General features: G+C 41.2%; 1 protein-coding gene across 5 annotated transcripts in view; it reads right to left on the bottom strand.

Annotated features, from left to right (window-relative positions):
* vwde (von Willebrand factor D and EGF domains) overlaps positions 1 to 26918 on the bottom strand; it is a 204740-nt gene that overhangs the window by 82227 nt on the left and 95595 nt on the right. For all 5 annotated transcript variants that reach the window (XM_072575400.1, XM_072575396.1, XM_072575397.1 and 2 more), the window contains 3 exons: positions 15562 to 15706; positions 12123 to 12346; positions 100 to 173 (listed from right to left, as the gene is read on the bottom strand). In XM_072575400.1, the coding sequence (XP_072431501.1) occupies positions 100 to 173; positions 12123 to 12346; positions 15562 to 15706 (443 nt within the window). The remainder of the gene's footprint in view (positions 1 to 99; positions 174 to 12122; positions 12347 to 15561; positions 15707 to 26918) is intronic.

Below are 26918 nucleotides of genomic sequence, written 5' to 3'. Positions count from 1 at the left end.
CTCTGAAATGATAACATATGTGCTCTCAGTCAACTTGAAGATTGAGCGAGACTAGTTAAGAATAGACAAGAAAACAAGTTAAATGTAATTGCAAATTACCTGCCATCAAATGTGATCAGATGCGGATCTGTAAATGAGTAACAATAGGCAGTGGGAACATCTTTCACAATTATCTAAATTTCAAGGAAGAAAAAAAAAATTAACCATCTGCATCATTTGGTAGATAAGAACCACTAATGGTTCAATCTTGCTCACCCAGCGAGCAGCTGTATTAAATAGTAACACGGATTAAAGGCCACATACAACAAGAGAACAAAATTTCCCACACCTACTCCCTGTGATTTCAGCTAATTGCCGGGTGCATCAAATTGATGTATACAAACATATGCACAGGAAATTTATAAAACAAAACAAGATGACTGGAAGTTTGGACAAACTTATTTTAGACATAATTTGTTCGAACTTGGCCAAGCTAGTACAAAAGATCAAGGAACCTCCAGTACAGGTTCCCATGATCTTTGGCCTTAATTTAATGGAGGAATGTTCTGTATGAAGTTCGCCTCCGATCAAACTAACCACTCCGGTGAATTTACACTAATTGAAGCTACTCAGAACCTTCAAAGAGATTCTTCATGTTGAGAATATTCCAAAAATTAAATTCTAAGGAGTAACAATGAAAGATCTAGTGTTTGACTTAATAAAACATATAATACAGTATTTAGACATAATATTTAATTTAAAAATTATCAAGAATGTGACTCTTTTCGGCTGATGTCGCAAGTAAATAGTTTTGTTCAGATTTTATAAATTGTTATATTTCAACAAATTTGCTTACACATTTTTGTGATCAACATCATTTTCTGTCGTATAAGTAAACTCCCTCAAATAATGCCTTTTGAATATAAGAAGGAATGTTTTAATACAATTTATAAAAAACAACTCTTGATGTATGCCAGATTTCACTTTCAACTATACGCCAATGAGTTTGTGCACAACTGGGTCATAAACAAACTCATGCAAACAAATAATCGTAAGAAAAGTCAACAAATATATTCAAAGTGGAAATGCTTGGCCATTTACTTTTTTGACAATATCTAAAAATACATCAAGATTGAAACAGGCACTTATAAAGTAGCATATTGCAGTGCAGCATAGCCTTAGCCTTATACCCAACATTACTGCTATCTTTTGATGAAAGGTCTTTGTCCTGAAATGGATTTTCCAGATAGTCTAGGGTCCCACTGCTGAGACTTGGATCAGTTTCCATTGCTTCTCCTCACAAGATGATTCACTGATAGTAAACAATCATGGGCGGCACGGTGGCACAGTGGTTAGCACTGCGGCCTCACTGCACCAGAGACCCCAGTTCAATTCCCGCCTCAGGCGACTGACTGTGTGGAGCTTGCACATTCTCCCAGTGACTACGTGGGTTTCCTCCGGGTGCTCCGGTTTCCTCCCACAATCCAAACATGTGCAGGTTAGGCAGATTGGCGATGCTAAATTGCCGGTAGTGTTAGGTGAAGGGGTAAATGTAGGGGAATGGGTCTGGGTGGGTTGCGCTTCGGCAGGTCATTGTGAACTTGTTGGGCTGAAGGGCTTGCTTCCACACTAAGTGATCTAATCTAATCTAGTGTCAATTGCTCAATCAATCAATTGCCAGAAATGTGTGCAAGGGTGATGAGGCCAGGGCAGCATACCCAGGAGGGGTTCAACAACAAGCTGTCCTTCAATTGTTGCAATTAATTATAAATGACTATGGTATTCGTTGACATGTGCTGGCAATGACAGGATATAGGAGCTGGAGTAGCCTATGCAGTTCGTCAAGTCTGCACCGCTATTTAATATGATCATGGCTGATATTGGGATTCAACTCCAATGCTCTTCCAAACTCTCGATTCCCTGAGAGCCAAGAAACCCATCATGTCAGCCTTAAAAAGATACATTAGAGTACATAAAAATCTTTGGGGTAGAGAGTTCTTAAGATTTCCAATGTGGGTGGTTCAAAAATAACTTGATGTAGTTTCTCTGCAGATTCCCCAGGCAAAGCAGACAGTTCCCTTTAACAGGGACAGGTGAAGAAGGACTGACTGACCAAGCAAGCTGAAATGAGGATCGCAGAGGAGGTCACTAGCTGTGGGTTCATCCAGAGACACTGACTGCTGTGCTGCAAGTGCATAAATATCCTTGCTCATATTACCAATATATGTAGTCGACACTTTACTGAGGGGCTTGCAATTCACATTGGAGAGGCTTGGTCAGTAAGATCACGTAAACAGACAGGGCAGTAAGGTCTGCAGCCTTTCGCCCATAGCAGCAAGCAGTGCAGGAGAAGCATCACAGTGGAGCACAGGAAAGAGCATTAAGAAAACCAACTAGCTACACTTGGGCTTCATGACTGACACATTGTTAAGGAATTACTGCTTGTATTTTTAAAATTCATTTTGCAGGATGTGAGCAGCGCATTTATTGCCAATCCTTAAGGCAGGGATGAGCTGCCTTCTTGGATCGCTGCAGTCCACCTGCTGTGGGTTGACCCAAAATGCCATTAGGGAAGGAATTCCAGGATCTTGACCCAGTAACAGTGAACGTGATGTATTTCCAAGTCAGGATGATGAGTGAGTTGGAGGGGAAACTGAAGATGGTGGTGCTCCCTTGTGTCTGCTGCCCTTGTCCTTCAAGATGGAAGAGGTCGTGTGTTTGGAAGGTGTTGGAGGATCTTTGGTGAATTTCTGCAGCACCGGTGGTGAAGGAATGAATGCTTGTGGATGTAGAGCCAATCAAGCAGGCTGCTTTGTCCTGGATGGTATCAGCTTCTGGGAGTATTGTTGGGGCTGCCCTCATCCAGGCAACTGGAGAATATTCCATCACAAACCTGACTTGTGCCTTATAGATGATGGACAGGTTTTGGGGAGTCAGGTGGTGAGTTACTTGCCACAATATTCCTAACCTCTGACCTGCTTTTGTAGCCACTGTGTTTATATGGCGAGCCCAGTTGAGTTTCTGTAAATGATAACCCCCAGGATGTTGATCCTGGGGGATTTAGTGATGGTAACACCATTGAATGCCATGGGGCGGTGGTTAAATTGTCTCTTATTGGTGATGGTCATAGCCTGGCATTTGTGTGGCACAGATGTTACTTGTCACTTGTCAGCCCAAGCCTGGATATTGTCCAGATATTGTTGCATTCGAACATGGACTGCTTCAGTATCTGTGGAGTTGCCATTGGTGCTGAACATTGCGCAGTGAACCTCCCCACTTCTGACCTTATGATGGAGGGAAGGTCATTGATAAATTAGTTGAAGATGGTTGTGTTGAGGACACCACCCTTAGAAACTCCTGGAGCTGAGATGACCGACCTCCAACAACCACAACCATCTTCCAATGTTACACATGACTCCAACCACCAGAGAGTTTGCCCAATACCCATTTATTCCAGTTTTGCTAGGGACCTGTTCAACTTTCTAGTGCTCATTGCCTCTCTTTCCCATTACTGACAGCTCCTTGTGACTTCAGTAGTACTTGGCTCACCTCAAGTACTGGTTGGGACAAATAATCACACATCTGCTTGCTGAATTGCCCATATTTTTAATGCAAACAGGTGGAGCAAAATAGCAGGTAAGTCATTGTTCATTGGTGAGACTGCACCTGCAGTACTGTGGACAGTTTCAATCTCCTTCCTTAACAAGGGATATATTTGAGTTGAAAGCAGTTCAGGGCAGGTTCAGTGGACTGATTCCAGGGATGGGCAAAAATGAGGGCTGCAGATGCTGGAGATTAGAGTCAAGACTGCAGTGCTGGAAAAGCACAGCAGCTCAGGCAGCATCCCATGAGCAGGAGAATTGACGCTTTGGGAAAAAGCCCTTCGTCAGGAATTCCTGATGTCATTTGAGGAAAGAATGAACAGCTTGTTTCATTTAGAAAAATGAGAGGTGATCTTGAAACATAAGATCCCAATCTGTCACGACAGGATAGATGCTGAGATGATGTTTCTCTTTGAGGGTTATCTAGAATTAGCAGGCAGAGTTTAAATTAAAAGAGCCTTTAGTTAATATGAAAATAAAATGTCTTCTTTCAGTAGGTCATCAATCTTTGGATTTCTCATCCACAGCAAACAGAGGTGGTTAGATTACTGAAAATATTCCAGGCAGATTTTTGAGACAGAGTGGACAGAGTTCTGAGGGGAGACAGCAAAATGGAGTTAAGAACACAAACAAATTCAGCCATGAATTTATTCAATGACAAACAGCCTCCTTCTGCTTTTATTGTTTATGCTGGACACAGGACCAGCAACTTTTAAATAAAGGAAAGTTACCTACAACAAGATAGCGAACCTTTAGGAGGTAGTAAGGGTCACTTGAGCGAGCCTCCCAAGCCCCAGGAGATTGCTCCTTGTCTGCTGCATTGGCTCATCATCAGCTTCTCCCACATTCTTCACACATTGAGGAGCTCTCACAACTAACTCAATCATTGCTCAATGCCTTCCCCGTTTGCAATACCAAGCTTTTTTAAAGCACAGCAGATACCACCATCGACAAAACACTTACTGAGGCAAATTGAGGGGGACAACAGATTGATCCAGGCAACTGAATTATATCTTCATGTAATTTATAGCCTGCTCAGGTTGCTCTGTCCAAGCTTTTAATCTCATCTTTAAATCTGTCATTGGATTTCTCACACCAGAGACCATACCCTTTGTCACCAAGAATCCAAAACTTGAAGGCATGCAGTTAGACAGAACAGCTCATGGTACCCAAGTAATGATTGCTCTCAGAGCCAGAAGTGCACTGGAAAAACAGTCATTTTCTGTTGATGATGGCCATGTGTATGCTTTGATGGCTACACTTGTACACTCTAACACTACCTAGGTTAGTGCAATATCTTTGACACATTCATGGGACGTGGGCAGCATTGCCAAGGCCAGCGTTTGTAATCCTCCCCTAATTGCTTTCAAAGAACTGGGACAAGGTTGGAGCCAAAGTAGTTGTGTGGATACAGGTTTTTCAGAGGGGAGTTCCAAAGTCCAATTTTGTGACAGTTACAAAGCAGTGATGATTCATCTCCAAATCAGGATGGTGTGTGGCTTGCAGGAGAACTTGCACGTAGTGCTGCCTTTATCCTTTCAGATGGTGGAGGAGGCTTTAGGCTTGGAACGTTCTATTGAATGAGCCTTATAGAGTCATGGATGAATGAATGTACTGCTGTCTGTGGAACTGCACTACTGGATTTCTTCATGTGTGTGCAGGTGGGAGCTTCTGATGTCTTTCAGACTCTTCTCCCACTCTCCCATACCTCTCTGCCAGATTCTCTCTCTGGAAGGGTACATTGCTGTCCAAATCTCTGCAGTTGCAGATCATGCTCTCTCTCTCAGCTGCTCATCCTCACTTGGTGACCTGCCTCCTAAGCACACAATGTTCAAAACAGATGGATATACTCAGCTTCCAGGACCTCTCATCTATTTACTTCCATTAGCCACTCTTCCTTACTTTAAAATTCACGCAAAAACTAATTCCAGGGGAGGGAGAAATTTGCTACTGACCAAGAAATCACTTTCATTTTATTGGAGTCCATCGAGCATTAAGTATTGGCCATGTCACTGTCCTGTATTCTTCAGAATAATCCTAAGGGACTCCTTGAGTCCAGGAGAGGAGAGTAGGATTCTGTTTAACATTTCATCTGAAAAGTCATCACCTCCAACACTGTAACATACACTTGGTATTTCAATGGAATGTTAATCTAAACTGTTTTTATCCTCATGTCTTAGGGGATTTGACTTGAATCCACAACCATCATACTTAGGAATGTGACAACAATACCAACTAAACTACAGTTGACAACATCATCAATGTTTTATACTTATATAGCACCTTTAGCATTAACCTCGCAAAGCACTTCACAGGAGCATTAGTGAAACTAAGTAGGGTCAATGATTAAAGGTTTGATCAGAGAGGAAGGTTTTAAAGGAGTGTTTTTAAAGGAGCGTTTTTAAAGGAGGAAAGTGAGGTAGAAAGGTGTAAAGGGAGAATTCTGGAGCTTAGATACTAAGCAACTGACAAAAAGTTCAACAACAATGGTACAAGTCAAAGAGTGTGGTGCTGGAAAACTACAGCTGATCAGGCAGCACCCAAAGAGGAGAGTCGGGTATTAGCTCCTCATCAGGAATGGTACAGTATGAACCAGAAATGTGCAAGAACCTGTTAGACAGGCAGAGATATCTTTGCGGCTGTGGGGTTGGAGAGGACTACAGAAATAGGGAGGGATGAGGCCATATAGGGATTTGAAAACAAGGGTGCAAATTTTAAAAACAACATGTTACTGAATCAGGAGCCGAATTAGGTCTGTGACTTCTGTTCATGTCTCTGAGATAATTCATTCCTTTGTCACATTTAGTGGTACATTGGCAGATTTCCTGAGCTTCATATAAAACTCTCCATTATAACAAACAACCACTTGTGTGTAGCATCCACAATAGTAAAACATCCCAAGATAGAGCTTTTGCAAACCAAATTTGACACGAAGACATCACAATATACAAATACAGAGGAGTTCAAAGAAGTAGATTTAATTCAGCACCCTATAGAAAACAGAAATAAGAATGCATGCAAAATTGAAGTAAATTAGCATTTCACACTCAGCTCTCCTAATTACTTTTCTAAACTTGCTACTAGGAAAGATTTTGTTCATGACACTTATAGTGAAAGGTTAGATTCTGCATTTCAGACTTTGAGAACCTGATCAAAATGGATCTCAGTTTGGATCTTACAAAGGGATTAAAATCACCAACAGCATTAACTACAGTCTGCAGTGGAGAAACCTGCAGGTGGCGAGCAGAGAGAAGAGCTTGCCTTAAGTGTTATCCAGCTGCGCGCAAGTGCAGTGGTTCATTTTCCCAGACCTGTCAGAGGTGCAGTTCTGCTGGATGTTGAGGTTGTTCCATCAAGTGTTACCAGATATTTACGGTTTCCCAGAAGACCCATCTCAGCTGAACTTTGTGGCCAGCACTGTGACTATGAAAGTGACCATTATGTCAATTACTTTCCACCTTGATCCTCCTCTGACACTTGGGAGAAACATTCAGGAATTTGCAGCTGGATGTACACAAAAGCATAAGGTAGGTACCATCTTTGTTATATCTGTGATGATGCGAGTAAAACTTAGTGTGTGGGGGGGGTAGATCTCCATAGCACTTCCCATGATTGCAGGCATTGCTAAACACTGACTTGTGGCAATCCTTACATCTCTGATCAACTACGAGTGTTTCACATCAACATTCAGGGCTGCTTCTCTCTCAATGTCCACAGAGATATCACAAAGTAAGGTGGATTCTTGGGAAACAGACTTTATACCATCATCCCGCATCAGTCCAAACTATCTGACCTCTTTAGCCCTGAAGCAGTGTAATGCTGAACACCTAAGTTGTCTGCTAGGAGATAAAGAAATCCTTGTTTCAAACTAAACTGTTGATTCTTGTGAAAATTCAACCAATGTCCCAAAGCCACATGAATGACATTTCCTAGAATGACTTGGAGATGCCAGTGTTGGACTGGGGTGTACAATGTTAAAAATCACACAACACCAGGTTATAGTCCAACAGGTTTAATTGGAACCACCTGATGAAGGAGCAGCACTCCAAAAGCTAGTGCTTCCAATTAAACCTGTTGGACTATAACCTGGTGTTGTGTGATTTTTAACTTTGTATATCTCAGAATGTGTGCATCGTTGGGTAGGCTAGCACTTATTTTGTCAATTGCAAACTGCCCTAAGTGAAGTGAGCCACCTTATCAAACAGCCTCACCATTGTGGTGTCAGTACACCAACAGTAGTATTAGGAAGGGAGTTCTGGTATTTTGACCAGGTTGATTTTGCATTGGTAAACCTGCACATCATCATCTACTGCAAACCTGATGGCAAAACTGGAAGTTAAATTATACTGAGGTGTTAAAAATATCACAGATAGATCTTCTAAAATTATTTTTGGGCTGAACACACTATATTGAGCCAATGTTATAAATCTGCAATAAATAATAATAGAATGTGCTGCCAACACTTGGATCAGTCAGTATCTGTAGAACTGACTTGCTGAATTGTACATTCTGGAAAGCAGCTCTGGCAATATTTGTAAATAATTATGTTAGTTACAATTTCTTCTGTGTCAATGTGAACATGCATCTATCATAGAGTCCACACACCATTAGTGCTCACTCATATGCCTGCTAGCAAGGTAAAAGAATCTCCTCAAACTGCAAATCATGATTCATAAAAATAACAGATACATGCATGTAATTCAAAAGCTATGTAATCTCATTTCAGGGCTAGGTAATCATTGCAAACTGCTTGATTTATAACATTCTGGTCAAGAAAGTCAGCTGATTTTCTCACTAAAATTATTACCTTACAACCACCACTGGATATTCATTATTTTCATTGAATATACAGTGCACAATTAATTTCCAGAATTCAGTTTTTAAAAAGATATTAGAGTGGCAGTGATCTGAAGGCATATCATTTTTATGTCAACATCTTCTATTATCTTTTCACATGTTAAAAACTAATTATATTCACTATTCCCACCAGACTGTAATTTATTTTAAAAAATACTTTGTTGTGTAAAAGTAGTATTAAAGCTTTATTCAAATTTCCACCATGCAGCAGTAACAATGAGCATATCAACCTGCTCCTATGTAACCTGCTTATTGACTACTTTAACCAATTTATTTGCCAAAATAATTTAGTTAACATCTGTGTTACAATTTCATTTGGGATATTCAATACATTGATTGCAAATAACATCAAGCAAATACAGTTTATTGGGAATACAGATTTGCTTAATTGCATTTCTGATTCATAAGTTAAGATTTAACAGACACCATACCAGTATTCTGTATAGGTGTGTACAATAATGTTTTTTGGTACTGTTTGAAAATAATTGTAAGATTAAAAACTAAAGACTACAAAGGATTTTTGATTGTTGTGAATAATTTAATTTATTGATTACTGCATGGTGGTAGATTTTTAAGTAAATGCCCAGGTTACATATATCCACCCATATTGTAGGCACTTTCTACAAAACAAAAGACAGCATCTGAACACCCAGGTTATGCATCGAGAGATTCTTCAAACTTGATCCTTTGTAATTCATACTATACTTGACAGAACACAACTTTATGATTATTTTTGCCTTTAAAAACCAGAGTGTTGATCTCACCATATTTAGTTGGCTTAGTTCATTGCCAACATCGGAAATGCCAATTACTTTCACTTCCTACTGGGAAAATTTCTGGGTAAAATTTTGTCAGCCTCACCAGGAGAAACCAGGCCAATTAAAATGCCCCTGCACAAACTCATTCTGTGCTTCCCAACGAACAAATTAGACAATTAAGTAAGGAAGTGCTGCCTTAACACATTTCGCTTTGCAGAATGTATTCAGGCAGTCCAGTCCAATGATGTAACATTTTATATTTTCAAACACTAATATTTCGATGTATGGCATTGAATAAATACCTTAATAATGCATAAATGGACAAACTTCAAAGTTTGAAATCAACACTTAAATCAACTTCAGCTCAGTGGAAGAGTTATTTCCTGCCTGGCCTGGTTTCATTCTGACCAGTGAAAAGTGATATATCTTTCTTTGAAAAATCATTGAAAAGGTCTGAAATTATCCTAAGAGACAACAGCAAATTTTTCAAGAAAACACTCCTGACTGTATTTTCTGCATAACAATGTGACACTAATGCAGACAAAACTATTTTTTTGAGCTTCACCTCTTCTCCTATTTTTGAGGTTTAACATAGAACATAGAACATCACAGCGCAGCAGAGGCCCTTCGGCCCTCGATGTTGCCAACCTGTCATACCAATCTGAAGCCCACCTAACCTACACTATTCCATGTCCATATGCTTGTCCAATGATGACTTAAATGTACTTAAAGATGGCGAAGCTACTACCATTGCAGGCAAAGCATTCCATACTGTTTCTACTCTGAGTAAAGAAAACTACCTCTGACATCTGTCCTATATCTATCACCCCTCAATTTAAAGCTATGCCCCCTCATGCTCATTGTCTCCATACTTGGAAAAAGGCTCTCCCTGTCCACCCTAACTAACCCTCTGATTATCTTATATGTCTCTATTAAGTCACCTCTCAACCTTCTTCTCTCTAACGAAAACAGCCTCAAGTCCCTCAGCCTTTCCTCGTAAGACCTTCCCTCCGTACCAGGCAACATCCTAGTAAATCTCCTCTGCACCCTTTCCAAAGCTTCCACATCCTTCTGATAATGTGGTGACCAGAACTGTACACAATACTCCAAGTGTGGCCATACCAGAGTTTTGTACAGCTGTAGCATAACCTCATGGTTCCGGAACTCAACCCCTCTATTAATAAAAGCTAAAACACTGTATGCCTTTGTAACAACCCTGTCAACCTGGGTGGCAACTTTCAAAGTTCTGTGTACATGGACACCGAGATCTCTCTGCTCATCTACACTACCAAGAATCTTACCATTAGCCCAGTACTTTGCATTCCGGTTACTCTGACCAAAGTGAATCACCTCGCACTTGTCCGCATTAAACTCCATTTGCCACATTTTGAATTAGTGGTGCTAGAGCTTTTGCCCAAAACGTTGATTTTGCTATTCCTCGGATGCTGCCTGAACTGCTGTGCCCTTCCAGTACCACTAATCCAAAATCTGGTTTCCAGCATCTGCAGTCATTGTTTTTATCCATTTGCCACATCTCAGCCCAGCTCTGCAGCTTATCTATGTCTCTCGGTAACCTATAACATTCTTCGTCACTAGTCACAACTCCACCGACCTTCGTGTTGTCTGCAAATTTACTGACCCACCCTTCTACGCCCTCATCCAGGTCATTCATAAAAATGACAAACAGCAGTGGCCCAACACTGACCCTTGCGGTACACCACTGGTAACTGGACTCCAGGATGAACATTTCCCATCACCCTCTGTCTTCTTTTAGCAAGCCAATTACTGATCCAAACTGCTATATCTCCCACAATCCCATTTTTCCGCATTTTGTACAATAGCCTACTGTGGGGAACCTTATCGAATGCCTTGCTGAAATCCATATCCACCACATCAACTGGTTTACTCTCATCTCCCTGTTTGGTCACCTTCTCAAAGAACTCAATAAGGTTTGTGAGGCATGACCTACCCTTCACAAAACCATGCTGACTATCCCTAATCAAATTATTCCTTTCTAGATGATTATAAATCCTATCTCTTAAAACCTTTTCCAACACTTTACCAACAACTCAAGTAAGGGTCACTGGTCTATAATTACCAGGGTTGTCTCTACTGCCCGTCTTGAACAGGGGAATCACATTTGCTATCCTTCAGTCTTCTGGCACTATTCCTGTAGACAATGACGATTTAAAGATCGATGCCAAAGGCTCGGCAATCTCCTCCCTGGCTTCCCAGAGGATCCTAGGATAAATCCCATCCAGCCCAGGGGACTTATGTATTTTGACACTCTGCAGGATTTTTAATACCTTTTCCTTGTGAACCTCAATCCCACCCAGTCTAGTTGCCCACGGTGTTGACATCCCTTTTGTAAATAAAACTCATGACTATATTCAATCTGGTTGCCTCACTGACAACTGACAATCATGAGCATTTATATAAGAGTACAGAATTGATCTTATGATAAAACAAAATGGTAGTGCACTTATTCCGTCTGGCATTTCTAAACCACTGTGATTTTATGTATCAATTTACTGAAGAGTCAACTTTCATATTATCCTCATATTAGCTTCAGTATATTTTGGAAGAATGATTCTCAGTTTTCATTAATGAAAGTAATCTTTTTCTAATTTATATTTCAAATCTCAGTCGGCCCTCTAACAACATTTGCTTGCATATCCTTTGATATGAAGAGCATTAGTCCTTTAGTGGCTCAACAAGATAAATGAATACAATTATAAATATAATTACAAAAGAACAAAGCATATGTCTTAATACGTACATGGAGGTGAATTTCTGCAGGGATTCACCAGAGCAGTTAGCACTTCACAATGTAACTAGAGACCAATCAAATCCCCTCTCCTGCAGAAATTCATCCTTACATATTTCACATTCTTAATATACCATTAGCAAACAAATATTTTACAACCTGAACTGGTTCTGGGATGTAACTGTTCCATAAGAAGTTGTCAGTGGCAATGGGCCATGATGTAATTTCAGTCACGCTGTCACCATCATGTGCAAAATCAGTCACCGCTGTATAGTAAACGGATGATCGGGAACATACACCTCGATTGCAAGGTGCTTGGAGTAGGTCCACATGACATGAAGAAAGGACAAGATTTGATCCTGAATATCCTACCTTTTGTACATCTAGGTAGAATGAGAATTAAACATTTTATGAGACGGATTTTCCAGGTTTTTTTGCATTAAAAATAAAACATGCCGAGAATTCTCTGTTTGGTGAAGATGGTCTTGTATTGGTGAAGATGTGAACTTGCTGCAGTGGAAGGATGGACATTATTAATCAGTTTGAGAATAGATTAAGAACATTTTGTCCTCAAAACTCTTAACCATTTACTTCACCAGATAAAAATGTGTAGATGGGCACCTGATATCCTAAGAAAATATCAGATTACAACATTGATTTTTTTATCTCCAGGTGAGAACTGAGCAGGCAGGTGGGTAGACATTGGCAGCCCATATAATTTACAGATTAAGTTAGAGAGATCTGCTTTGGGATATTTCATCAAATAAAATTGCACAGGAGCAAGAGCAAAGAGATTTAGCAACCCAGAAACTTTACTCTACAATAAGAGTCAGCACTCTATGTGTGTTTGCTAGCCAATAGGAGATTGAAGGCTGTCCATTCCCCTTTATTGGTGCATCTGATGTCTGTTAGACACTGTAGAGGATACCAGCTCCAATGTGTGTGGGGTAATTTCGAAGGGCACAGAATTAAAGCAGTCAACCACAGTCTATGTGGTGACCAGCCACTCTCATTGCAGCAGATTATGATAAGTCTTCATCATGCAGACTTTGGCGGCAGTTCTGACAGCTTGCATGACAACTACTGGCACTCCATCTTGGATTTCAATATTTCCTCCAGCTTGCAAGAATGATAGAAAATAAACTTAGGGACTTACCATCTGTCATGTTCTGTTTGGAAACAACTATTACACAGAGAAATGGAATTCAAAAACAAACCAAATCAAGGTGCATCATTGGAAATCTACAAAACATCTTCTTTCAGAATGGCAACATGCCCATTCCCCCATCAGCCTCTCAAGCAGAGTCACGTTGAAACTAACCAACAACAGAAACATACAACAGCTATGATCCAATCAACAGACAGCAACCCCTATGGCAAAAGCTTTTCAAGGTTAATCATCTCAAGCACTCTGACATTATGTTAAGCAGGCTTTGGCATCCCAATTGGAGCCACTGGAGAAATGCTTTGTAGTAGCATTAATTGTTGGACACTGTGGAGAATTAAGGATTAACAAATGAACAGACCTATATAACCATAACCAGTCATGCTGCAATAGGATGTGAAGGTGAACAGAAAAACTATGAGATGATCGTGTAAGGAAATGGGTGATGAGAACAAGTGGATAACATAACACACTAGTGGTGACAAAGACTAGGTGGATTCCAAGTTAGCTAGTTGACAATAAAGTATTCTTGAAATGATCTGGGAATGGACTTTATGGTCTTATCTGTACACTGTACGTTTAACTATGCAAACTGAAGTGCACAGAGGATAGTCATGTTGACTGGAGAGCTAGAAAGTGAGAAGAACCTGAAGCAACTGTCATATGATGTAAATGTGATTCCCCATCTTATTTAGGAATAAAGTCTGTTGTGTATACTACACTACAATGCAACAATACTGTAAGTGTAAGCTAAGTGTAGAAAGAAGGAGACCAAGTTGATTCAGCAAAATGGAAATACAGATGTAAATCAGACTCTGGAGGTTTGGAAAAGGGTGACATTTATTTTTACAACTTGTTTTACACAACTGAAAAACTGAACTGGCTGAGACTTGATACTTGCCCAAATTCTTTCACTGATGTGTATGTGACAATACCCACTGAAGTGATACTGGTCCGCATACTGGTATTCAAAGTAAGGGCATTGAAGTGTATAAAGACTATGTATGATGTTTGGATAAAGTATCAATCTAGAAAGAAAGATGGTGCCATAGTGGTCATATGATTGGATTAGGGGTCCAAAGGCACAAGTTGTTTGAGGTGGAATTTAAATTCAATTAAATCTGGAATTGAAAGGAGCTCTCAGCATTGAACATGAAACTATCTTTGACTGTACCAAATATCCATGCAGCTCATTAATCTGCTTGAAGAAAAGGAAATCTGGATTCTTCGCCTGCTTGGAAACCCCTTTTTTAAATACACAAAGTGTTTAATATAGCTACACGTTTATGAATGAAGTCAATTATTTCCTACAGCATGGGGAAACTTGTGATGCTGATGAAGTCCAAATCTCTGTGTTCCTACTTTTCTGCCTCCATGGGAGAATGCTGCATTAAGTAACATTACTGAAGCCTGCATCTGGTATCTGTTTAATGCCAAAATAAAGAATGGCTTGACTGGCATTGGTTAATGCCACCTGTAATGACCCCAGTTTAGTAGAAATTCAGAACCATGGACATTTTCAGTGCTACAAACCATAAAAGGTACAACCTATTCCTGAGTTATAGCTGGTGCTACAGCTCTGGCACGGATTCCTTCATAAACCAGAGCTGGCAAGACACATTGATCTCCAGCATCTGCAGTCTTCACTTTTTCCCTCTGAAAGAACAGAGTCGAGCCCTTCATCAGGGCTGTTGCCTGAAACGTCGATTCTCCTGCTCCTCAGATGCTGCCTGACCTGCTGTGCTTTTCCAGCACACCATTTCTCAACATTGTTCCTTCAGTTAATTGTGGAGCAATGTTTTGTTCTTGTGTAAGCTTCAGGCCTTCAGTGTCTCTTTTCCATGTCATCTTCCTCTGGCAGCTGTAAGTCTCTGCCCACTGTTTCCTCCTCTTCTACCTCATCTTCCAATTGTACATGGGGCAACACATCTGCACTGCCTACAGACATTTGTGCACCATGGGTAGAAATCAAGACACAGTTCCTGTCTTTGAACTTATGCAGAGCAGTCAATGTATTGTATTTAGAAACTCCCTAGTAATCCAAAATGACCAGAGACGAAGCTGAATGCAGCTGAGGATCTTTTCAAGTAAAATTTGTGCAGGTGTCCTTCCTGCTACCAAAAATTTGCTGGTGAGTTTTAGGATTAGTGAACATAACAATTCATCTGCTCAGATCACTTGCTTCAAGACATTGATATAATAGTTTGTATCACATTTGGCTTAGTAACATGACAAAAAACATTTTAACCAGGTATTGGATCATACTTTTTATACATGCATTTGATCCTCCTTTCAAGCTGGTCAAGTAGCCCAGAAAGGTATTCAGCATAATTTGGGTATAATAGGTCAAAATGTGAAATTTGGCAGTAGTCTAACACCAACTTTGTGCAAGTTCTTAAAGTGGGAAATAAAGAGTGAACTAAAGCTGCTTACCTTGATTAGCTGTGTTTAGCATAACTGTGAGTTTACATTCATCCTCAGTCTGGCTGGATTCAGAGCAAGGGATTGGTACTGTGCTCTCAATCACCAGTTTGTGTTGTTTTCCATCCTCCGCTATTGTCAAAGCCTCTGGGTGAATCTGCCAATTCATACCACTTTAGTATTAAATACAGGTCAGAATAATTACACAGCAAATACATGCCTGAAAAGCAACATCTTTGTGTCACCAGATTTTGAAACTAATCTTTTGTGTTGAAATTAAATTCAATGTGCACACTGCGGGTTCTATAAATGTAATGCATGGGTTGTTAACATGAAAATGTTCATTTAAAGCAGACAGTTATACACAATAAGAAATACTCCAATTAAAAGAACAATGTTAGAGGTGTCAAGACCAGGAATTGCATCTTTTGGGTAGAGTTACTTAAACGAACGAAAGTCAATAATATTAATATATGTACTGTAAAAACATTAATGTCGCAAAAGCCACAGCTTCCAAGTGCATAGTTGTTAGCAGGCAGATTTCTTGCATTCTTGGTGCTTCAATTCTAAAAGATCTGCATTGAGGTGCAATGCATCACATTTTGCAGTGGCATTTTTGTGTTGAGTTTCTCTTTTGACTACACTTGAGATGTGAAGAATGGACACCATGAAGAACTTGGGTGAAATTTTATGGCTATCCAGATGCAGGCTAGGATTCGTGGGGGTGAGGTGGGGGGGATAGATGGTGCATCAAATACAATTACCAGAAGATGGAGGCAGTGGCGTCATGGATCTTTGTAAGCTGAGCAGGTATTCTGAACTTTGGAAGCCTACTCGTCATGGGACTCTAGCCCTGATCACTTGTTTCCTCCTTGTCCGCAAATCCAATCCTGTACCCTGGGGCCTGCCAGACTAGCACCAACGGGAGATCTAAACTCACCCTACCCAACAGACAATTGTAACTGCAGATTGCCTGTAGCCCCAGCAGTGGCTACCACTTCCATTAGCACGACTTGGCAGTTTCAAACACTGGATAGTTGGCAGCTCTTGGAGGCATGACCATTTTTCAATTAGGACAAAAGTCTTTGCCTGAGGCCCAATGGTCATAAATCTGTATTGGGGTAACTAGGTGAACCTGAATTTTTAATCAGTGCATGGGACCACCATCTTGCTCGAAAATTAAGATCAAATATTAAGTGGAATTTGCTATATAAACATTAAGCCATGGTAATAAGTGAAAAGCAAAATCCTGGGAATTTTTAAATAGAACTTAGTAGCAATATTTAACAGGTTTGGCTGCGGAGTGGTTTTGCCAAGTTTGCAAATTTTCCTGTTCTGTAAGGGAGGGGTGCCATTTACTCACCCAGGAGCCACATGCAAATTCTGAGATGTGTTGCAATCAGAGAAGAGACCGGACCCTTAAAGTCCCACTGCTATGCAACCAAACTCTGCAACTTAAGAAGATCAATGTCTGTATCATGGCATCAATCATGATGCCTTCTTTGGCAATCCACTGTGACATTTACCTTTGAGTCACAATGAAAAGCCAGAGGCTAGCTACTGGACTACAAAGACAATCACCAACCAAATGGCTCATGATCCTGGTATGTAACCCACATATACATAAGCAGCATGCCTGTAATGGGAACCATATTAGTATATTAAATGTGGTAAGGTAGACTATCAAAGTGCACAAATGCTTCTGCATAATTTTTGAGAGCTCTGCAATATTTGCCAGAGTGCATGCCAAGATTTGGCATGGTGTGCTGTAAGCTGCAAATCTTTGCTTTACGAAGGCATGGCCCTTTCCATCTGGTATACAGAAAGCAGCTCAGAAAAGTAAAGCAAGGAGACAATCAACATATCTTCTTTCTGTTCAAGCTGAAAAGAAGTAATCCCAGTTTTTTCTTCATTAACAATTTCACAACATTTCCTGACCATCATGATTTGGTCACAATGCTGAAAAAAGCCACCACAAAACTAACTTCCAAACTGAAAGTATGCAATATTCTAAATAAAATCAACCATTCTTGTGTTTTCTCTCAGTGTTTGTCCTCCATGTGTCTTTGCCTATCCTGGTTCTCCTGAATGGCACTACAGCTGCCAGGCTGGTAAATTAGCTGCTCACTTTCAGTGCAGATGGCCTTGCAGGAAGGATTTCAAGCAGCTTTCACCTCAGATTGGCCAAGCTCAGACTGCATCAGCTGGTACATTGATGCTCCACATATCTTAGAGAAAAGCTTTGGAGGTGACATCAGCATGTGTTGAGACACAGGACACATGATGAGTATTTAAATAGAAATAATGTGCAGGGTTATGGGGAAAGGGCGAGTATTTAGCAATGAAATCATGACACTCATTCAGTATAGATAATGGTGAAATTTCTTCCATTGCACTGTTACAATTATGTGATTCTGAGGCCATAGCCAGACAAGGAGACTGGTCTTAGGTGGATGGTTGATGAACAACATCAAGGTCATTGGCAGAATGGACAGTGGTAGGAGGATAAATGCTGTCATCCTTAAAGGTGAAAGCATTCCATGCTCATGTCTACCACTGCCACTCCCTGGCTTTGTCTCAACAATCCAAGCAATTTGTTGGAAGATAGATTGTTGGTCTGCTATGGTATCCTGCAAGCCCCTTTGAAGACTGTTGAATATGGATAGCAGCAGTATGAGCTTCCATAGCTGGAAGTTGACCTTGTATGCCTTCCATCTGAGCTTCAACTGCAGCAATCAGCTGGCACTCCTCCGCCTCCAAAACAGACTCTCACATTTGATCAGGTGAGGCCTGTTAGAATTCTTGGAAGAGATAACAAGTAGGTTAGACCAGCGAAACCCAGTGGATGTTTAGATTAGATTGGATTCCCTGCAGTTATCTACCTAGACTTCCAAAAGGCATTTGATAAGGAGCCTCACGGGAGGCTGTTGAGTTAGGTAAGGGCCCATGGTGTTTGAGGTGAGCTACTGGCATGGATTGAGGATTGGCTGTCTGACAGAAGGCAGAGAGTTGGGATAAAAGGTTCTTTTTCAGAATGGCAGTGAGTGACAAGTGGTGTCCCGCAGTGTTCGGTGCTGGGGCCGCAGCTGTTCACTTTATATATTAATGATCTGGATGAAAGGACTGGGGGCATTCTGACAAAGTTCGCCGATGATACGAAGTTAGGTGGACAGGCAGGCAGTACTGAGGTGGTGGGGAGGCTGCAGAAAGATAGACAGTTTAGGAGAGTGGTCCAGGAAACGGCTAATGAAATTCAACATGAGCAAATGCGAGGTCTTGCACTTTGGAAAAATGAACACAGGCATGGACTATTTTCTAAACAATGAGAAAATTCATAAGGTCAAAGTACAAAGGGATCTGGAAGTGCTAGTACAGGATTCTCTAAAGGTTGACTTGTAGGTTGAGTCCATGGTTAAGAACGCAAATGTAATTTTGTCATTTATTTCAAGAGGGTTGGAATATAAAAGCAGCGATGTGGCACTGAGAATTTATCAAACTCTGGTTAGGCCCCATTTAGAATACTGTGTCCAATTTTGGGCCCCACACCTCAGGAAGGACATACTGGCACTGGAGCGTGTCCAGCAGAGATTCGCACTGATAATCCCTGGAATGGATTATCTATTCCAGGACTAACATACGATGAATGGCTGAGGATTCTGGGATTGTATTCATTAGAGTTTAGAAGGTTGAAGGGAAATCTAATAGAAACTTACAAGATAATACATGGCTTAGAAAGGGTGGACGCTGGAAATTTGTTGACGTTAGGTGAGTATACTAGGACCCATTGGCACAATCTTAGAATTAGAGGAGGTCAATTTAGAATGGAAATGAGGAGACATTTCTTCAGCCAGAGAGTGGTGGGCCTGTGGAGTTCATTGCCATGGAGCACAGTGGAGGTCGGGACGTGAAATGTCTTCAAGGCAGTGATTGATAAATTCTTAATCGCGCAAGGAATTAAGTGCTACGGGAGATTCCAAGTAAGTGGAGTTGAAATGCCCATCAGCCATGATTGAATGGGGGAGCGGACTTGATGGGCTGAATGGCCTTACTTCCACTCTTATGTTTTATGGTCTAATCAGACACTGGTGGATTTCTGTTTGAGCTGCAATGTAACCTGTGACATTCATACTGCATTATGATTGAATATAAAAATGTTCTCATGGTGTTGGCCTCCACCTCCACTTTAGAAATGTCGGGGTCTCAAGCTTCTGCAAAACCCAGGATCAAATTAGTTTCAGACTCCTCCAAGCTTCTTGAAGGTGACGGCAAATGTTTTGGCAGATTTACCAATGCACCAAGAGTTTAATTGGGTATACCCAGTCTTTTCCGGTTGTGATTCCCAACAACCATTTGATTCATTTACTGCACAATCTGTATGTGATCTCATGTACTGGCAAACTGCCACTTACTCCTACAGCTCCTAGCACAGCTCCAGGTCACATAAGCCTGGCATTTCATTCCACGTTGAGGCTCATGTCTAAATTGTAATCTAAGGTTCATGGAGTATCAATACTTGAAATGGTTACTGAGTATGAGAACTCAGTATAATAATGCTTCTTCTTAATCACTGTCTTCCTGCACTTCCAACTTTCGAAATTCCCTCACTGTCAGCCAGTTTACAGCTTTTGCATATCTGAAAAGAGCAAGGGACAAGAATAGTCATGGGATGAGAGGAAAAGCTGATACAGTTTGTAAATCATAAATATTTGTGGGATTGGGCAAAAATCATATTGGAGCAGAATTAGTAATGGTGAGCAAGGTTTGTGGAAAGATGTGTAGCTTGGGTGCTGGGTGTCATAGTTGTGAGTATGTTCGCCAAGCTGGGAAGTTGATTTGCAGACATTTCGTCCCCTGTTGAGATGAATTCTTCAGTGATTTGGAGCTTGCCTGCGAAGTGCTGCTGTACTGTGTCTTCAGGAATTTATTTGGTTCAGTTTCTGCTGCTTCCAGTTGTTCATTATAGTGGCCGGTATATTGGGTTCAGGTTAATGTGTTTGTTGATAGAGTTTGTGAGTGCCATGCTTCTAGAAATTCTCTGGCTCTGCTCCGTTTAGCTTGTCCTAGGATTGCTGTGTCATCTCAGTCGAATTTGTGGTCCCTGTCACTTGTGTACATGGCTACTATGGACAACTGGTCGTGCCGTTTAGTGGCTAGTTGGTATTCACGGATGCAGATTGTTAGTTGTCTGCCTGTTTGTATTATGTAGTGTTTCATGCAGTCTTTGCATAGGATCTTGTAAATTACATTAATCTTGCACATGATGGGTATCGGATCTTTTGTGCTGGTGAGTTGTTGTCTGAGCGTGGCTGTCAGTTTATTGCCCGTCATGAATCCGAGTGGTTGGAGAACTCTGGCCGTCAGTTCCAGTCGTTTTTTATGTAAGGTAGCGTGACTAGTGAGTTAGGCCGGGGCATGTCCTCATCGGGTTATTTGTCTGTTTAGGCAACTGCGGAAGAAGTTGCAGGGATATCCGTTTTTACCGAATGCTCTGTAGAGGTTTTCTTCTTCCCTTCACAGGTCGGGAGTGATGCAGTGTGTTGCAGCCCTCATGAACAGGGTCCTAATGCAGCCTCTCTTGTGTATGCTTGGGTGGTTGCTGTTGTAACTCAGGATTTGGTCAGTGTGTGTGGCTTTCCTGTACACTTTTGTGGTGCATTCACTGTTGTGTTCTTTGTACCATCACATCCAGGATGGGAGTTAATTGTTGGTTCCCTCCTCTTTTGTAAATCTGATCCCTATGAGCATGGTGTTGATAATCCGGTGTGTTCTTGATTTCTATTCTCATAATGAAACCAAAAGTGTCGTCAACATATCTGATCCAGAGTTTGTTCCAATCTTTGCATCACTGCTATTGCTATGAGCCCAGAGATGGGTGTTCCATTGATATGTTCATATATTTGGTTGTTAAAAGTGAAGTGCGTCAACAAGCACAGGTCTAGTAGTTTTGAGTAGGCAGTCCTTGTTGATTGGTTCTCTGTTATGTTCTGCTTATCCAGGAGTTTGGCTATTATCTCTCTGGCTAGAGCTTCATCAATTGAAGTGAACAGTGCTGTAACATCACATGAGACCATTGCATCCTCCTTGTCTATGTTTAAATTCTTGATGTTGTCTGGGAATTCCATGATGATTATATGGAGTGCTTGGATCTGCTGATAAGATGTTTTAGTTTTTGTTGGAGTTCTTTTGCCAGTTTATGCGATGGTGTTCCCAGCAGTGTCACAATGGATCTGAGTGGTACTTCTGGTTTGGGTATGCCGTAAAGTCTTATAGTGTTGTTGCTTTCTGGTTTCATCCTTTGCAGATCAATCCTGGTTATTAATCAGTTTTTTTTTAAAGTTCTGTAATGTGTTGTTTATTTTATTCGTTAGTTGTGGCATGAGAGTCAAAGTAATGAGTATGCCATCATCTTCCATGGTTGTAGCTCATCTGCTGACCATAGCTTCAGTCATGGCTCTTCTAATTTCAATGAAGATGATCTCCTCTCGGTTAAGAACACATAGCTATGCCTGTCCCAAGCATTACGTGCTGTAAAAGAGTGAGCATTGTATCAGCGAAAGTAGTATAATATGATCTGCTTGTGAAAAGTATACAGTCGGTGGTATGTGCAAAGAGGGAGATGTGGATGTGAAGTACTCCTCCAAAGTCAACCGTGAGAAGATGAGATGAAACGCTAAATGAGTTACGAGTTGTGACTAACAAGGATTGCTGGGAGCTGAATGAAAGGTATGAGAGAAGTGTGTGGTGAGTGATGCTGTTGTGAAGATTAAAAATTTGAAGTTGAATTAACTGACTTGACCACTTCTGCGAGGCCATTAAATATCTTGCGGCATTTTATCCAGGCTTGACACCTGCCATTGACTGCCAATGCCGCACCAGAGTGTTGTATGAAGAAGAATGTCAGGCCAGGTGTCAGGTCCAGCACTGGAGGAGGAGGAGGGGTGCGTGTAAGCCTTCGGGTCAAGGTTGAAATTGAGCTTGGTTAGATCATAGGGTTAGGGTAGGGATGGGAAGCATGCAGATTAAAAACTTGAATCACGGAAGTGGAAGAAGTTGTGGGGGAAGTGGGTTTTCTTAGGGATGGGGTGGGGAATCAATACTGAGTAGGGGTTCACAGAAGTCTAGGAGAAATAGGCCTATATAGACCCTGGTGATTGCTCCACCATCTTAGTTCATAGCCAATTAATTACCTCAATGCCATATTCCTGCATGATACCCACTTCCCTTAAATGTCATTGGAAACCAGAAATACATGAAACGCTGTCTTCAGCATTTTAATAAAAGAAACTCTGGCGGGATTTTGGTGTCCCCTGCTGACCAGCATCTATTGCATATTCCTAATTGTCCAGAAAACGATGGTTACGAGTATCTTCCTTAAATTGCTGCAGTCTTTGGGAAGGGGTGCTATTCGGAAGGGAGTTCCAGAATATGACCCAGTGACAGAAGGAATAACAATACATCTTCAATCAGGATTGTGTGGCTTGGAGTAGAACTTGCAGATGTTGATGTTATCATGTTTCTGCTATCTTTGTCCTTTTAGGTGACAGAAGTTACAAGTTTAGAAGACTCTGTTAAAAACAGTCTTGATGAGAACTGGCTCTTGTAGATGGTACAAAATTGTTGCCACTAACTTTTGGTGGTGAAGGGAATGAATGTTGGAAGTGATGGATGTGGTACTGATCAAACAATTTGCTTTGTCTTATGCAGTGACTAAGAGAAAGTAAGGACTGCAGAGTTGGAGAGTCAGAGTCAAAATGTGTGGCGCTGGGAAGGCACAGCAGGTCAAGCAGCAGCTGAGAAGCAGGAGAGTCGATGTTTTGGGCATAAGACCTTCATCAGGAATTTGCCCATTCACTCAACTTGTCTAAATTGCCTTAAAAGCTGTTTGCATCTTCCTCAATACCATCTAGTTCTGTCTCATTTGCAAACTTGGAAGTATTACATTTGACTTCCCTGTTCAAATCATGGATACATATTGTGAATAGCTGTGGCCCAAGCACTGATGCTCACAGTACTCTGTGTCACCGCCATCCACACCAAAAATCACTTATTTATTCCGATTGTTTGTTTCCTGTCTGCTTACCAATTTTCAATCATTACACCAAAACATTACCACCAATTTCATGTGCTTTAATTTTACACAATAAACTCTTTTATATGTGATTTTTATGTGAGTGAGACTTCTCCTGAGTGAGACAGGGGCCAAGTGAGTATATCTGGGATTTGGTTCAGAATGGGAATTTGGTGCACAGTAAAAAAAAATGGGTGTTTGAAGTAAAGTCTCTATGCTTTACACTACACCACAGATCTCTCTGCAGGTAAGTCACTTGATCTGTACCTTTTTGTTCAACTCGTAGGGTGGATGCAACATCCTTGTAAACCTTTTCCAAACCCTTGCAAGTTTCACGACATCCTTCTAGAACTGCACACAATATTCCAAAAGTGGCCTAACCAACATTCTGTACAGCTACAACATGACCTCCCAATTCCTATACTTAATACTCTGACCAATAAAGGAAAGCATACCAAACACCTTCTTCACTATCCTATCTACCTGCGACTCTACTTTCAAGGAGCAATGAATCTGCACTCCAAGATCTCTTTGTTCAGCAACGCTCCTTAGCACCTTACCATTAAGTGTATATATCCTGCTAGATTTGCTTTTCCAAAATACAGCACCTCGCTTTTATCTAAATTAAATTCTATCTGTCACTCCTCAGCCCATTGGCCCATCTCATCAAGATCCTGTTGTAGTCTGAGAAAACCTTCTTCACTGTCCACTACACCTCCAATTTTGGTGTCATCTGCAAACTTACTAACTATATCTCCAATGTTCACATCCAAATCATTTATATAAATGAAAAGTAGTGGACCCAGCACTGATCCTCGTGGCACTATACTGGTCACAGGCCTCCAGTCTGAAAAACAACCCTTCATCACCTGCCTTCTACCTTTGTGCCCGTTCTGTATCCAAATGGCTAGTTCTCCTTGTATTCAATGAAATCTGACCTTGCCAACCAGTATCCCATGGGGAACCTTGTCAAATGCCTTACTGAAGGCTCTATAGATCATGTCACCGTTCTGTCATCATTAATCCTCTTTATTAATTATTCAAAAAAACTTAAGTTTGTGAGACATGATTGCCCACACACAAAGCCATGTTGACTATCCCTAATCAATCCTTGCCCTTCAAAATACATGTACATCCTGTCCCGCAGGATTCCCTCCAACAACTTGCCCAACACTAACGTCAGGCTCACTGGTCCACAGTTCCCTGGCTTGTCCCTACCACCTTCATTAAATAGTGGTACCATGTTAGCCAACTTCCAGTCTTCTGGCGGCTCACCCGTGACTATCAATAATACAAATATCTCAAGCAAGGAGCCCAGCAATCACTTCCCTAGCTTCCCACAGAGTTCTAGAGTACACCTGATCAGGTCCTAGGGATTTATCCACTTTATGCGTTTCAAGACATCTAGCACCTTCTCCTCTGTAAGATGGACATTTTTTTCCAAGATGTCACCCTCTATTTCCTCACATTCTATATTTTGTATTTCCTTCTCTTGATGCAAAATACTCATTAAGTCTCACCCCACCTCCTGCGGCTCCATAAAAGGCTGCCTTGCTGATCTTTGAGGGGCCCTATTCTCTCTCTAGTTACCCTTATGTCCTTAATGTGTTTGTAAAAACCCTTTGGATTCTCCTTAATTCTATTTGCCAAAGCTATCTCATGTCCCCTTTTTGCCCTCCTGATTTTCCTCTTAAGTAAACTCCTACTGCCTTTATACTCCTCTTAGGATTCACTCCATTTCTCCTTTCCATACCTGATATATGCTTCCTTCTTTCCAACCAAAATTTTAATTTCTCCAGTCATCCAGCATTCCTGACACCTATCAGCCTTTCCTTTCACCCTAACAGGAATATAGTGTCTCATTTCTGAATGAGACAGGAATATAGTGTCTCCCAGCTTCCAGCCCTCCCTTTACCTGCAAACATCTGCTTCCATAAGACCATAAGATATAAGAGTGGAAGTAAGGCCATTCGGCCCATCAAGTCCACTCCGCCATTTAATCATGGCTGATGGGCATTTCAACTCCACTTACCACGAGCATTCTCCCCCTAGCCCTGAATTCCTTGTGACATCAAGAATTTATCAATCTCGGCCTTGAAGCCATTTAGCGTCCCAGCCTCCACTGCACTCCGCGGCAATGAATTCCACAGGCCCACCACTCTCTGGCTGAAGAAATGTCTCCGCATTTCTGTTCTGAATTGACCCCCTCTAATTCTAAGGCTGTGCCCACGGGTCCTAGTCTCCCCGCCTAACGGAAACAATTTCTTAGCATCCACCTTTTCCAAGCCATGTATTATCTTGTAAGTTTCTATTAGATCTCCCCTTAACCTTCTAAACTCCAATGAATCCAATCAACTTTTGAAAGTTCTTGTGTCATACCATTAAAATTAGCCTTCCTCCAATTTAGAACTTCAACTTTGAGATCTGGTCTATCCTTTTCCATCACTATTTTAAAACTAATAGAACTGTGCTCGCTGGCCCCAAAGTGCTCCCCCACTGACAACTCAGTCACCTGCCCTGCCTTATTTCCCAAGAGTAAGCCACGTTTTGCACCTTCTCTAATAGGTATATCTACAAACTGAATCAGAAAATTTTCTTGTACACACTTAACAAGTTTCTCTCCATCTAAAGCATTAACACTATGGCAGTCCCAGCATACGTTTGGAAAATCCCTTACCACAACCACCTCTTATTCAACCACCCCTTAGATAACTGAAATCTGCTTACAAATTTCTTTCTCAATTTTCTGTTGACAATTAGGGGGTCTATAATACAATCCCAATAATGTGATAATCCCTTTCTTATTTCTTAGTTCCACCCAAATAACTTCCCTGGCTGCATTTCTGGGAATAGCTTCCTTATATACAGCTATAATGCTATCCCTTATCAAAAAAGCTGCTTCCCCTCCTCTCTTGCCTCCCTTTCTGTCCTTCCTGTAACATTTGTATCCTGGAACATTAAGCTGCCAGTCCTGTCCATGCCAGAGCCATGTTTCTGTGATTGCTATGATATCCTAGTTCCATGTTCTTAACCATGCTGGGAGTTCATCTGCCTTCCCTGTTAAGATTAGAATGGTGCTGGAAAAGCACGCAGGTCAGACAGCATCCAAGGAGCAGGAAAATTGACATTTCGGGCAGGAGCCTTTCATCAGAAATGAGGCTGGAAGCCTCAGGGGTGGAGAGATAAATGGGAGGCGTTGGGGCTGGGGCGAAGGTAGTTGAGAGTGCACTAGGTGGATGGAGGAAAGGGTAAAGGTGAAAGGTCGGAGAGGAGGGTGAATCGGATAGGTGAGAAGGAAGGT

The sequence above is a fragment of the Chiloscyllium punctatum genome, chromosome 8 (assembly GCF_047496795.1).
Source record: "Chiloscyllium punctatum isolate Juve2018m chromosome 8, sChiPun1.3, whole genome shotgun sequence".
Taxonomy (NCBI): Eukaryota; Metazoa; Chordata; class Chondrichthyes; order Orectolobiformes; family Hemiscylliidae; genus Chiloscyllium; species Chiloscyllium punctatum.
The sequence above is the reverse complement of the archived record's forward strand: the minus strand, read 5'-3'. Positions and strand labels throughout refer to the sequence as shown.